Raw genomic sequence first — 13,340 nt, 5'->3', positions numbered from 1 at the left:
CAGAATGGGTTTGTTTATTTATTTTTAAAGACTTATCTATTTATTTGAAAGTCAGAGTTACACAGAGAAGGAGAGCCAGAAAGAGAGAGAGAGGTCTTCCATCCACTGATTAACTCCCCAATTGTCTGCAGTGGCTGGAGCTGAGCTAATCCAAAGCCAGGAGCCAGGAGCTTCTTCCAGATATCCCCTGTGGGTTTAGGTGCCCAAAGACTTGGCCCATCTTCTACTGCTTTCCCAGGCCAAAGCAGAGAGTTGGATTGGAAGTGGAGCAGCCAGGACTCAAACTGGTGCCCGTATGGGATGCCAGCACTGCAGGCAGCAGCTTTACCCGCCATGCCACAGTGCTGCCTCTGATATTTATTTATTTTTAAACATTTGTTTAATTTATTTCAAAGTCAGTTACAGAGAGAGAAGGAGAGAGAGAGGTTTTCTGTCCATTGGTTCACTCTCCAAATGGCCACAGCAGGCCGGACTAGGCCAGACCAGAGCCAGGAGCCAAGAGCTAGGAGCCAGGCGCTTCCTCCTGATATCCCACATGGGTGCAGGGGCCCAAGCAATTGGGCCATCCTCCACTGCTTTCCCAGGTGCATTAACAGGGAGCTGGATCAGAAGTGGAGGAGCTAGGATTCAAAATGGCAGCCATATGGGATGCCAGCATTGTAGGTGGTGGTAGAGTGATAAGAAAGTGGAGAGACAGAGATAGAAAAAGATCCTTCTGTCTGCTGGTTCATTTCTCCCAGGCCTGCAACAGCGGTGGGCTGGCCAAGGCTGATGCCAGGAGCCAGGAACCACATGAGTGGCAGGAACCACATGAGTGGCAGGAATCCAAGTCCTTGGGTCATCATCTGCTGCCTCCTAGGCACATTAGCAGGAAGCTGGATCAGAAATGTGGAACAGTTGAGTCTCAAACTGGGCAATCATGTGTGGGATACAGGCATCCCAAAAGACATCATAAATTCATGAAATATTTGGAATGTCAAATTAGCAGTGTTTATCTGAGAGGGATGAGAGACAGAGAATCCCATATACTTACAAATCTAAAATTTCAGTGAGGTATTGAGTCCTATCGTTTGGAAACTCAGTGTGTTTTTGAAAGTTTATTTGTGAAAAATATTTCAAGAATGCATTTTAATACTCGAAACTTACTGTTTCTCAAGGTTTTAATCAGCAGTAGTCTTGGTATAGTTGAGAAAAGTTTGTTATTCTTTCTTTGTATAGGATACATGTCAAGCTTAGGTTTGGTGTTTTTTTTTTTTTTTTTTTTTTAGAAACTTGCAAGAGAGAATATAAAGTGGTTATATAATGTGTGTTGAAAATACAATCATATATTAGTTTGAAATAACTTCCAAACTTAATATTTTTAACATGATGTTTTAAATCCTTAAAAGTCAAGTAGGCGCCAGCGCTGTGGCACAGTGGGTTAAAGCCCTGGCATGTAGTGCTAGCATCCCATATGGGTGCCGATTCGAGTCCTGGCTGCTCCACTTCCAATCTGACTCCCTGCTAATGTGCCTGGGAGAGCAGTGGAGGATAGCCCCAGTCCTTGAGCCCTTGTACCGGCATGGGAGACCTGGAAGAAGCTCATGGCTCCTGGCTTCAGATCAGATCAGCTCTGGCCATTGTGGCCATTTGGGGAGTGAACCAGTGAATGGAAGGCCTCCCCCCGCTTCCCCGCGCTATCTCTACTCTCTGGGTGATTCAAATAAATACTTTTAAAAAAATTCTTAAGTAAAACAAATTGTTAAAAATTAGATACATTTTATTTTAAAAAAAATACAGTTAAGAGTTTTTTTTTTTTTTTTTTTTTTTTAAGTTATTTATTTGACAAGCAGGGTTACAGAGAGATTTTCCATCCACTGGTTCACTTTTCAGATGGCCACAATGACTGGAGTTGGGCCACTCTGAAGCCCAGAGCCAAGATCTTTCCAGAAGATCTTTCAGAAGAAGGAGCCAAGCTCCTTCCAGATCTCCCAAGTACTTGGGCCGTCCTCTGCTGCTTTCCCAGGCACTTCAGCAGGGAGCTGGATTAGAAGTGGAGCAGCCAGCGCTCATATGGGATGCCAGAGTCTCAGGCTTTACCTGCTTTGCCATAATGCCTGTCCCAAATGTTAGAGAATATTTTAAAAAATTTTTAAAATATGTTTTTAGACAGGTCTAAGATTTTAGGATGTATTGTATCTAAAATATTCTAGATGTTTTAATAAACTTTTCTTTTAGTTTTATTTATATTTATTTGAAAGAGTTAGAGAGAGAGAGAGAGAGAGAGAGAGGTCTTCCATCTGCTGGTTCACTCCCCAAATGGCTGCAATGGCCGGAGCTGAGCCAACCCAAATTCAGGAGCCAAGAGCTTCTTGTGGATCTCCCTCTTGGGCCATCTTCCACTGCTTTCCCAAGCCACAGCAGAGAGCTGGATCAGAAGTTGGGCAGCCAAGATTTGAACTGGCACCCTTATGGAATGCCGGCACTTCAGGACAGGGCTTTAACCCAGTGCGCCACAGCGCCGGCCCCCTCTATAATACACTTTTACTAGTGATGAGGCAAGATTGAAATTAGTGGTTTCAAATTAGAAAACTTATTGTTGTTAGCCTTAAGATTGTGAGTTGTTTAGAAATTAGTCTTATTAATAGTTAAAATAAGTGTAGTTCTTTCTAGAATAATTTTTATAAAAGGTAAGCAACTAATAATATAAGCAGATATTTTTACAATACACGTGTCAGTCTGTGAGCTCATATAATTTTAAAGATTTATTTATTTGAAAGTGGGAGAGACAGAGAGAGTTGGAATGGTCTCTGTCCGCTGATTCATTCCCCAGATGGCCCCAGTTGTCAGGGCTGGGCCAGGCCAAAGGAAACCTCCTCATCCAATCTTCTGCATGGGGACAGGGTCCCAAGCACTTAGGCCATCTTGTGGTGCTTTTCCAGGCACATTAGCAGTGAGCTGGATCAGAAGTGGGACAGCTGGGACTCGAACAAGTGACCATTTGGGTCAGGCAAAGGCTTAACCCGTGCCACAACACCAATCCCTCATCTAACTTTTTTAAGTAGAAATTTTTTATTTATTAGATGTTTGTGGAATGCCTACCATGTGTTGAGCACCATGTTGGATAGTGGAAGGAATACCATTGTTAAATAAATCAGACATCTGTTGACACGTACAGCCTAGACTAATTATTAGACTATTTGAGGATATACTATGTGTATGTGGGTTTTAGTTAAATGGAGTTAGGTAGTAGGCCCACTTTGAACTTGCATTCTAGTATTCTTAGCAGTTAATCTTTTTGCTTTATCTGAGAAGTACTCATAAGCAGGTGTGCAAAAAATAAGCCTAAAGTAGTTAAGCAACTTTTGGTTCTCAGTATTTTAATGATATATTCAAGGAATAGGTAAATAGAATTTGAGAAGGCATAAATACAGCAATTATGATACATGAGCTTTTTTATACTACTAGTAATTTTAGAGTAACAGATATTTTTTATATTAGATATAAAAAAAGGCTCCAGTTTGGTCCAACATAGGTTATATCCCAGTTGCCAGCCTAACAACCCAAGTCACTAGATCTTGCTGTTTGCGTTGTGTTTTAACACCACTTACTCTAATGAGACTCTTAACTCAGCCTGTTATTATTCCTGCCCAGTCTGAGGGTGCTTACTTCTTCAAACCTAAACTTTTAAATTTGTTTCATTGGAGGAATTAGCCTTCTTCAAGAGTTATCAGTTGGAATATTACTTTCAGGTCTTTGAGGATATAGCTTTTCATGCTGTCCGTAGTAACATAACTATATTGAAAACCTTCATTTGATCCAACCTGACACTTTATTTCTTCTTGCTCAGTTAAAAATTAGGTTGAATATCAAGTGATTTTTCTTTTTTTCTTTTGACCAAAATAAAAGATTTTCCAGATTGGATCTGTTGTCTCCCAGGACTATGGAAAAATAGATGTGTGCAATTGCTTAACATGTCATGGGGATTGAGTTTAATAAAGGCATATTTTGTTGAGTTCTTCACTACTTTACTTTCTGAGGTGTAGACTGTTATTTTAGGAGTTTTTACCGGTGTCACCTGCACTTCAGAAACATGATAAAACAATAAATAGATGGCAAGATATCAGGCTGTGGCCATGCTCCAGAAAAGTAACAGTAGTACAAATGAATTAATTCTGATGTCAACCCACATGTGTCAGCATTAGTCCTAAAGGAGGTATCAGTGAAGTACTGATTTAAAGTTCAGTTCAAGCTTACAACTAAAAGGATATGTTAAAAGATTTGTGATTGTCTATGAAGAGTTTTGACCTATAGAACAAAAACATAAAATAAAATGAAATATAATTTTTATAACAATTAACTTTTAAGTTCTCTTTAAATGATACCGTTTTGTAATTTAAAATAATTCTGTGAATTACTGGGAGGAACATAGTGTTTAAAGTGAAGAGGTTTTTTTCCCTTTATAAGAACCTTTGAAATTCTTATCAAATGTGATCTCACATCTCAGCTGTATGTCTTTCAAAGAGCTTAATTTTATGGGTAGCAGTGTAGTTGTCATCAATTTTTAAGCCACTCGCTTGCCTTTTATAAAATATGGTAAATCCTCAATTTTGTATTCTTATAGAGTGAATAGAACAATTTGGATTCACTGTTGTGTTTCCTATAAGAATGTAGTAGCAATTTTAAACCTTAAAAATTCTGTTGTAGAGATTGAATTCTATATTTCTCAGTTTTTACTGGTAATAAATTAGGCTGAAGATTCTGTGGCTCATCTTTAGCAAGAGTGTAATAAAGGCTTTGAAGGTAAATTTAACTTTTCTTTAATATTGAGTAAACTGATTAGTCTTAATGTTTTTCTAAATAGCCCCTAAATTTAATAGCCTATCTATATACATAGAGAGAGAGAGAGAGAGAGAGAGAGAGATCTCATTCTTAGGCTTATTTTCACAGTTGTAGATGATTACTGTTAACACAAGCACTAGTGTGTGATTAAGTGCTCCCTACTGTATGCTTGCCTTGCTTTCACCTAAACTCTAGGGCCATTCCTTTCTGTGACCATTTCAGTGAGCTGCCATAGTTTTCAGTCCGTACTGTCACCTGATCCAAGCATGCGCCCAAATATCCACTGTTTCTGGCTCCTGTATGCTGAATCTGCTTTGCAAACCCTCTGTTCCTTGAGCTTTTGCTGTAGCCAAAAACCAAATTGAAGAACTATTCTAAAGTGTGGACATATGCCATTTGCTTCCTGAGCTCCCATGTTATGTAACTCTTTCTAGCTTTTTATTACACTTGTAAATAGTTTATTAAATACAGTAATGGCATCCCCATGTGCAGTTGTGTGGCTCATGTGTCAAAATAAAGGCTGCTTGTGAATTTGTCAGAAGAGTATGAATGCTCCACTTGCGCTACATTCAGCTTTTTGGTTTTCTGTTTTCTTTATTTTTTTAAATCAGCCACTTATTCTTTCATAGTGTTTGATTTAATTATGATTATTTTGTGTGTCATTCCAAGGTAAGTTTGATGTAAATGAACTTTGTATTCTATGTGGTTACATGTATCTCACAGGAATTATTATACTTTTCCATTTAGACATGCTGGCCATTTCTAGTAAATGTGTTTCAAACCTAAAATCAATAGTTCCCTCCATTTTTCACTAGCTATTAAAACAGTGTTACAGACTGCTTCTTGTAAATTTCATTTTCAAACATATATTTCTGGTGGTTCAGCTATTAGGCAAACCTAGTGTGAGAAAATCTATTCCTATAAAAACAGAATGCAGTTACTTGCTTTAGAAAATATTATTTTAAACTTTAAGAATGGTTTAAAAAATCAGTAGGAGGTTCTACTAGTTAGCTCAAGAAAAGTTAAACTTTTATTTCATGTGGTGTTTCAGGAAAATATTTCCTAAACGTAGATGTATTTTTATTATTATTCATATTTTGTGTCCTGATAAACATAAATAATTTGACTGATTAGTGTATACTTGAAAAATAGTTTGATAATTCAAAGATTTTCTTTTAGAATAGGATGATGTTAATGCATATATACATATATAGAAATTGGTTTACAAGGGTCTCTTTTAGAAGGAAAAAAATGAATTTGAAAGCATTTCTGTGCTGTTAATGTATACATTTCAATTAGGAATATGAATAAATTCCTTAACTCAGTAGTATATATACAAAATAAGTCCATTTAATTGGTTCACTTGTTTCTCAACATAATATTGATTGCTAACACAATATTGGAGTCTTCTCTATGTCTTTCTTTTTTTTTGTATTTGGAACTTTTCTTCAGTTTCCTGAAGTCTCCATTTCTTTTTTTCTGAAAGAAAGTTTTCGGGTAGTTCTGTCTTGGATCCAAAACTTTAATGCAAGAACTGACTGGCTTCATTTGTAGTCCTGACTCTTATCTCCTCATTCTCCCTTTTGCTGATAACCTCCCTGTGGAGGAAATAAAATCATACCCTAGAAATGTGAACTATAACAAGGCTCTTAATCTTTCTTTACTTTGCTGTCTTCGCTATTTTACTAGTGAGTATAATTCTACTTATTCTACTTTATTTTGAACAACATTTTTTTTTGAAAATCAGGTATATGCTGCGATCTAAAAATAGAAAGTGTTTAGATTGTTTTTTCAGTTTTAATGGTATGCTTTATGTGGAAAATTTGTAGTTAGAGTTTAGCTTTCTATTAAAAGTTGTTTAAGTATTTCTGTGTCTCAAGTTGTTCTCAGTGGCAACTGGCCACAAAAAGAAAAATCAGGATATACAAATTATAGACTGTTTCTCTTTTTAACATCTTTGATGAGACAGTCACTATAGTTTGCAGCTAAATGCAAGTGATTAGGAGGTGGCCTGGCCAATGCTGCACTTAAACAATGCTCCATTATAGGAAACACTAGACTTTCCTAGTTCTGTAGTTCTAAGCCATTTTTTAAAATTATAGAGCCATATATGGAGTTTATAATGTTGTATCTAAAGTTATCCTTATACACATTAACCAAATTATTTGTATTAATCTTTTCAATGTTTGCTTTCCCCTCCCCCCTTTTTTTTTGAATGGCTAGTCCCTTTATTTCCTGTAACTTTTGTGTAAGACCACCATCTCTGTAGATTTTGGCTACGGATGGCTTTCTCTCTTAACATGGAAATCTTTGCCTTGGAAAGAACTCCCAAAATAGTGGATGATTAAAAAAATAGATACCAGGAAGTGTTGAAATCAGGTTTAAATTAAATTTATGGGTATGACTCATAGGGTGTTCCCTCCCTGAGCTGAGACATAGCATTTCCTCGCAACTAAGATGATAATCCTAAACTCTGGGTCCACATTTTAAGTTGTATATAATAAGATACACTCTTATAGGTGTTACTTAAATAAAAGCAAATAGAGCTTGGCAGTTTCTTTTTTAGTGATTAAGTTTAAAATATTAAGTCTTAGACTTTTTGAAGAGTAGCATTTAAAAGATGTGAGGTTTGAAAATCTGTTGTAGGATAATCCTTTTTTTTTAACCCTCCATAGTATGTTTATTTTAAACATTTTGTGTTTATATCACAATGTGCTATTGAGTGGTGAATTGATTTAAAATTTATTTTTCAGATGAACCAGAAACTCGAGATGCGTGGTGGGCAGAGATAAGACAAGAAATAAAATCACATGCTAAAGCATTAGGCTGTCATGCGGTAGTGGGCTACAGTGAATCAACTAGCATCTGGTAAATGATAACAACTTGATTTTCTAGGTGCATCATTTAGATTGTCTTGAAAAGAGGAAGAGCTTTATGCAGATATAAAGAAAACAGACGCGAAGTGGTCAGGATCAAGTTTCGTATGCCATGTTTTCCACTTAATCACTGTGAAACTTTGGGAAGGTTACTCAACTACTTTGACCCACAATTTATACATTACAAAGGCAGTAATATCTCCTACTTGTTAAGGTTTTTGAGTGATTAGAAGAGAATGTTCTAGCACCTAGCAAGTGTTAACTCTGGGCCTGTTTTTCTGGAATCTGTGAATCTGCTAACTCCCTCTCCTGGGACCTTTGGAACCTTGGTCTGTTGGAAATGCACTGCAAAGTATAAAGTTTGAATGTATCTTCATTGTCTTGCCAACACATCCTTCTTCACTGCCAAGTTCAAAAGGGGCTTCCTTACTCTTGGCTCTCAGTTCCTTCTCTAATTTGGATAGCCTCTCCTGCTTTAAAGTGCACACCATTCTACTGTTCAGACTTACCCACCTCCAAAACATTTTCCTGCCTTTCTCTAGCTTTCAGTAGCTTCTCTGCTGTCACCTCCAGTTGTACCTGGCATTGTAGTTTCTCAGTATCTCATCCTCTATTTCCACTTGACTTTGAGCCATGGTCATTAGGGCCCCAAACTATGCCACTTAAAATACATGAAACTAACAAAGTTGTGTTCTTAAATTACAGCTTAATGTTTTTACACCAGTTTGTTCATATACATCTAGTTTGTTTGGATGTTTATCTTTTTTTGTAGTTTTATTTGAAAGACAGAGGCAGAGAGATCATCCATTTACTGGTTCACTCCCTGAATGGCTGCAACAACCAGAGCTGGACCAAGCTAAAGCCAGGGGCCTGGAACTTTTTCCAGGTCTCCGAGTAGGTTTTAGGAACCCAGTTATTTGCTGCCTTCCTAGAATCAGCATCACCAGGAGGGCAGATCCAAGGCATAGTAGCTGGGACTAAGATTGGGTGGCACCCTAACGGTTGCACCAAATGCCTGATCTGGACCCTTATGTTAACCAAGTGTTTTCCCAGTTCTTCATGTTAGTTCTAGCTTTGCTGACTGTTTTGTCGACTTTAAATTCTTCCTTAAGGTAGAATTAATACTGGCTTGATAGATTAATATCTACTTGAAACTGACCTTGTGCCATCTTAATTTCCTACCTTTTATTACTGGATAGTTCTCATTGCCATATTTGCTGCTCTAGCAGTGATTGTTCTTGTTAGAGAGCAATATTTAAAATAGCATAAATGTGGGTGTTACAGAGCCATGCTCTTTAATCTTCATGAGCCCTTTCGTCTCTTTAGCCTGCCATGTATTACACCCTTGAACTGTTCTTGTCTCATGGTAGCTGTCCCACTTGTGTTAACTACTGACTTTATCATGCTTGTTTATCCTACCTGTTCCTCCCCAGGGGATAGTCTCCTTCATGGATTTAGTCTCATATTTTCAGGTTTTAGGGATATGAGTTTAAAGGGCATAATTCTTGCCACTAGATTTATATTCTACTGGAAAAATCATGACAGATACACTACATTTATGATTGAGGTATTCCAGGGTGTTTTGAATTTATAAAGAATTCTTGCCTTATCTATTCTATTAAATACTTCTGTTTTCTGTTCTAGGTTTAGGAGGTAATTCTGTGATATTATTGAGTATTTATTAACTTGAATTTAAATTGCTGTTCTTGTTATCATTTTGATATGTAGCATTTTCCACAGTCTTATTGACTAGTGATAGTAAGTTGTGTGTGTGTGTTTTTTTTTTTTCCCACAGTGAAGAGGTCTGTATTTTATCTGCATCCGGGACGGCGGCTGTACTGAACCCTCGATTTCTGCAGGAGGGCACCGTGGAGGGCTGTTTGGAACAAAGGTTGTCATGGCAGCCTGGCTTATTTTCCATAAAGGCAGAGAAGGGAGAGGTTGACTTTTTTTGCTTTCTCAGAGCTGGGATAGTTTTCTGTGTGGGTTGTTAATGATGGTACAATGCAGAAATCGGGACCAGGTTTTGCAGTGACTTATAATGCTGGTAACAGAGAAGTATGGAATTCTACAAATTATTTCTAATATTTTGATATGTGATGTGTAATGACTGCCAATTAAAGAATTTGAGTTGTGCATTTTTTTGGTATCACATTACAGAAATAAGTTTTTGATTTTTATCTTTTTTATCCTTTGTTTTTGCCTCCAAAAACAGAAAGGTTTTTTAATAAAAGCTTAATTTATAAAAGTAAAGCACACTATTATACAAAATTAATTATAAAATCTTTGTGGAGGGGTTGGCACTGTGGCATAGTGGGTTAAGCTGCCTTGTACAGTGCTGGCATTCCATATAGGCACCAGTTCACATCCTGCTGCTCCACTTCCTATCCAACTCCCTGTTAATGCACCTGGGAGAACAGTGGAGGATGACCCAAGTGCTTGGGCCCCTGCACCCACATGGGAAGCCCATAAGATACTCCTGGCTCCTGGCTTCAGCCTGGCACAGTCCTGGCTGTTGCAGCCATTTGGGGAGTGAACCAGCAGATGAGAAATCTCTCTCTCTCTCTCTCCCTCTCTGTCACTACCTCTCTATGCAATTCTGCCTTTCAAATAAGTAAATAAATCTTTTTTTAAAAAAAAAAATAACGTGCAAAGTGAAGTGTAACTTTAATATTGTGAAAGAGAAAGTGAATAGATAAAATGAGATTTTTACATATTTAATTATTGGCCCCCAGTAAACTCTTAAAATATTAATTTCCATAAATGTTAAAAATTGCTTTTCCAGAAACAGATTTTGAATTTTGAAATCTATTCGTGGGAGCAATCTTCAAAAAAATCATTGTAATGTGTATTATGAAAAGCTGTGCATGGATATCAAATACTTTTTACATCAAAATAAACTTACATTTTATTTCCATTTTTTCCACCAACTTTTTGAAGTACTCTCATATACCAGTAAAGAAAGTAAAAAATAATTTTTGAGCTATGCACTTTGAGTATAAGTTTGCAAGTCTCTGTATAACAAAGAAAGCTTGTTTGGCCGTTCTTCTTTTGTCAGTATTAAAATGGAACAATTGAATATTCCAGAGTCTCAGAGATCATTATACATAGAAAATGAAAGTGGAAGATTTTGAAATAAAATAAATGACTGAAATAATATATTTTTAAGCTTTATGTTATTTGTTTGAAAGGCAGAGTGACAGAGACAGAAATCTTCCATCCACTGGTTCACTCCCCTTGTGACCATCATGGTTGTTGGGCTGGGCAAAGCCGAAACCAGGAATTACATGTCGGTCTGTCAAGTGAGTGGCATTGATCCAAGTAGCTGGGCCTTTTTCCGCTGGCATTCCCAGGCATGTTAGCAGGGAGCTGGATCTGAAACAGAGCAGCTCAGACTGGAGCCCACGCTCTGCTGGTGTGTTAAAGGTGGCAGCTTAACCTGTGGCACTACTTTGCCAGCTCCTGGTTGGAATATTCCATTAGGAAAACTCTGTCATTCAGTTGTCCCAGTGCTGCACCATAGTTCTTACACATCAGTAGATTTTATTCTTGAATAGATAAGAAGACTGATTGAACAAGTGACTGTTTTTTGTGCTGGTTGGTTATTTATTGTGAGTTGGATGGATACTGCCAATTGTCTTCTTCAGAAAATAAAAAACATTTTTTTCTTCTGTGAAATTATTAGTGCTCTCTAGGAGAGTAGAAGGAAGAAAAAATTCCCTGTGATCCCAGTATTCAGGGGCAATCCATTCTTTCGGAAATTGTCATAATCATTTGTGCCTCTGATGTAGTACCTCTTATGTTCACCTTTGTGTGAAATTTTTTTTTTTATTTGATATGTATAGTTACAGACAGTGAGCGGGAGAGGCAAAAAAGTCTTCCATCTGCTGGTTTAATCCCCAAATGGCCGCAATGGCCGGAGCTGGGCTGATCTGAAGCCAGGAGCCAGGAACTTCTTCCAGGGGTTCAAGGAATTGGACCATCTTCCACTGCTTTCCCAGGCCATAGTAGAGAGCTGGATTGGAAGAGGAGCAGCTGGGACTAGAACTGGCACCCGTATGGGATGCTGGCGCCACAGGCAGAGGATTAACCTGTGCCACAACACTGGCCCCCTTGAAGTGTTTGGTAAAAGTGGCTCCACTTGGCCGGCACCGCGGCTCACTAGGCTAATCCTCCACTTGCGGCGCCAGTACCCTGGGTTCTAGTCCCGGTTGGGGTGCCGGATTCTGTCCCGGTTGCTCCTCTTCTAGTCCAGCTCTCCGCTGTGGCCTGGGAAGGCAGTGGAGGATGACCCAAGTGCTTGGGCCCTGCACCCGCATGGGAGACCAGGAGGAAGCACCTGGCTCTTGGCTTCAGATCAGTGCAGTTCGCCAGCCATAGCAGCCATTTGCGGGGTGAACCAGTGAAAGGAAGAACTTTCTGTTTCTCTCTCTCACCGTCTAACTCTGCCTGTCAAAAAAAAAAAAAAAAAAAAAAAAAAGGTAGCTCCACTTTTCATTCTCTTGGGCCCCAGTGTAACATGGGAGCTTTGGATTCAAACAGACTGAAATCCAAATACTAGATTTGCTGTTTTAATTACTTAGTTTGAATTAGCAAGTTGGGACAAGTATCTCAGGCTAAGAGGAACCAGTATTTGTTGTTGTCTGCTAGGCTTTACGTTGGAAGTAGGATGTATGTTTAGATACAGTTTTCTAAGTCTTCAAAAACCCCTGCAAGCTTTTCTAGGTAGATTACTCAGGTTTCATAGAGGAGGCTGTCGGGGTGAACACCTTATTCATTTAAGCTCTGAGCAGTCTGATTTCCTTATTGTTTCTAATACAGCAGAATGTCATCTCCACAGTCAAAGAATAATATCTAGGAGTGATTTAATGTGATTTTTGGGAGGTTATTCTAAAGATGGAGTAAAGCAGCATATAAGGTCTGAATTAGACCTGTCTCTTAACGTATATATGTTATGAGTTTTCCTTTCCTTGATCCTTTTTAATTTGCCTACTAGCCAGGTTACAACTTTTTAAAATATTTACCTGTTTGAGAAACAGAGGCCCTGGGTATGCAGTGACCCTGAGCTGGACTGGGGCCGAGTTAGGAATGGGGAACTCGGTCCTGACCTCCCATGTGGGTGGCGGGATCTCAGTTACTGAATCATTGCTGTGGACTTCGGGCCCTGCAGGGGCAGGAAGCTGGATCAGGAGCCTGGCCAGAGCTGCAGCTGGATATTGAACTTCTAGTGGGTTGCTTAATTTTTAAAAAAATTATTTATTTATTTATTTGAAAGGTAGACCCCAAATGGCTGCAATGGCCAGGGCTGCGCTAGTGGCCCAAGCACTTCATTGATCGTTTGCTGCTTTCCCAGGCACTTAAGCAGGGAGTTGGATCAGAAGTGGAGCAGCCAGGACTCAAACCGGTGTCCAGGTGGGATGTCAGCATTGCAGATGGTCACTTTACCCGCTAAGCCACAACACTGGTTAGGGAAAATTAAGATGGATGTCTTTCCACAGCCCTAGATGTGGCTGTGCAAAAGTCTGAAGTTCTTTTTAGAACTTCTCTCTGTTTCCATTCCTGTTATATTGTCTTTCTCAAATTTAATGAATGAAAAAAATGTTTGATCATTATAAAATGAATGCACAAACAGTACATGGCAAC

General features: G+C 38.5%; 1 protein-coding gene across 37 annotated transcripts in view; it reads left to right on the top strand.

The window, feature by feature from the left end:
- C2CD5 (C2 calcium dependent domain containing 5) overlaps positions 1–13,340 on the top strand; it is a 93,098-nt gene that overhangs the window by 41,138 nt on the left and 38,620 nt on the right. For 36 of the 37 annotated variants that reach the window (XM_002712710.6, XM_002712712.6, XM_070049482.2 and 33 more), the window contains 2 exons: positions 7,575–7,689; positions 9,493–9,588. In XM_002712710.6, coding sequence (XP_002712756.1) covers positions 7,575–7,689; positions 9,493–9,588 — 211 coding nt within the window. Of the gene's footprint in view, positions 1–7,574; positions 7,690–9,492; positions 9,589–12,132; positions 13,110–13,340 lie in introns of those variants that run through there. The other variant, XM_089304652.1, reaches the window with a different exon arrangement.

The sequence above is a fragment of the Oryctolagus cuniculus genome, chromosome 9 (assembly GCF_051225735.1).
Source record: "Oryctolagus cuniculus isolate XC-2025 breed Fujian yellow rabbit chromosome 9, ASM5122573v1, whole genome shotgun sequence".
Taxonomy (NCBI): domain Eukaryota; kingdom Metazoa; phylum Chordata; class Mammalia; order Lagomorpha; family Leporidae; genus Oryctolagus; species Oryctolagus cuniculus.
This window is presented reverse-complemented; position numbering and strand designations above follow the sequence as displayed.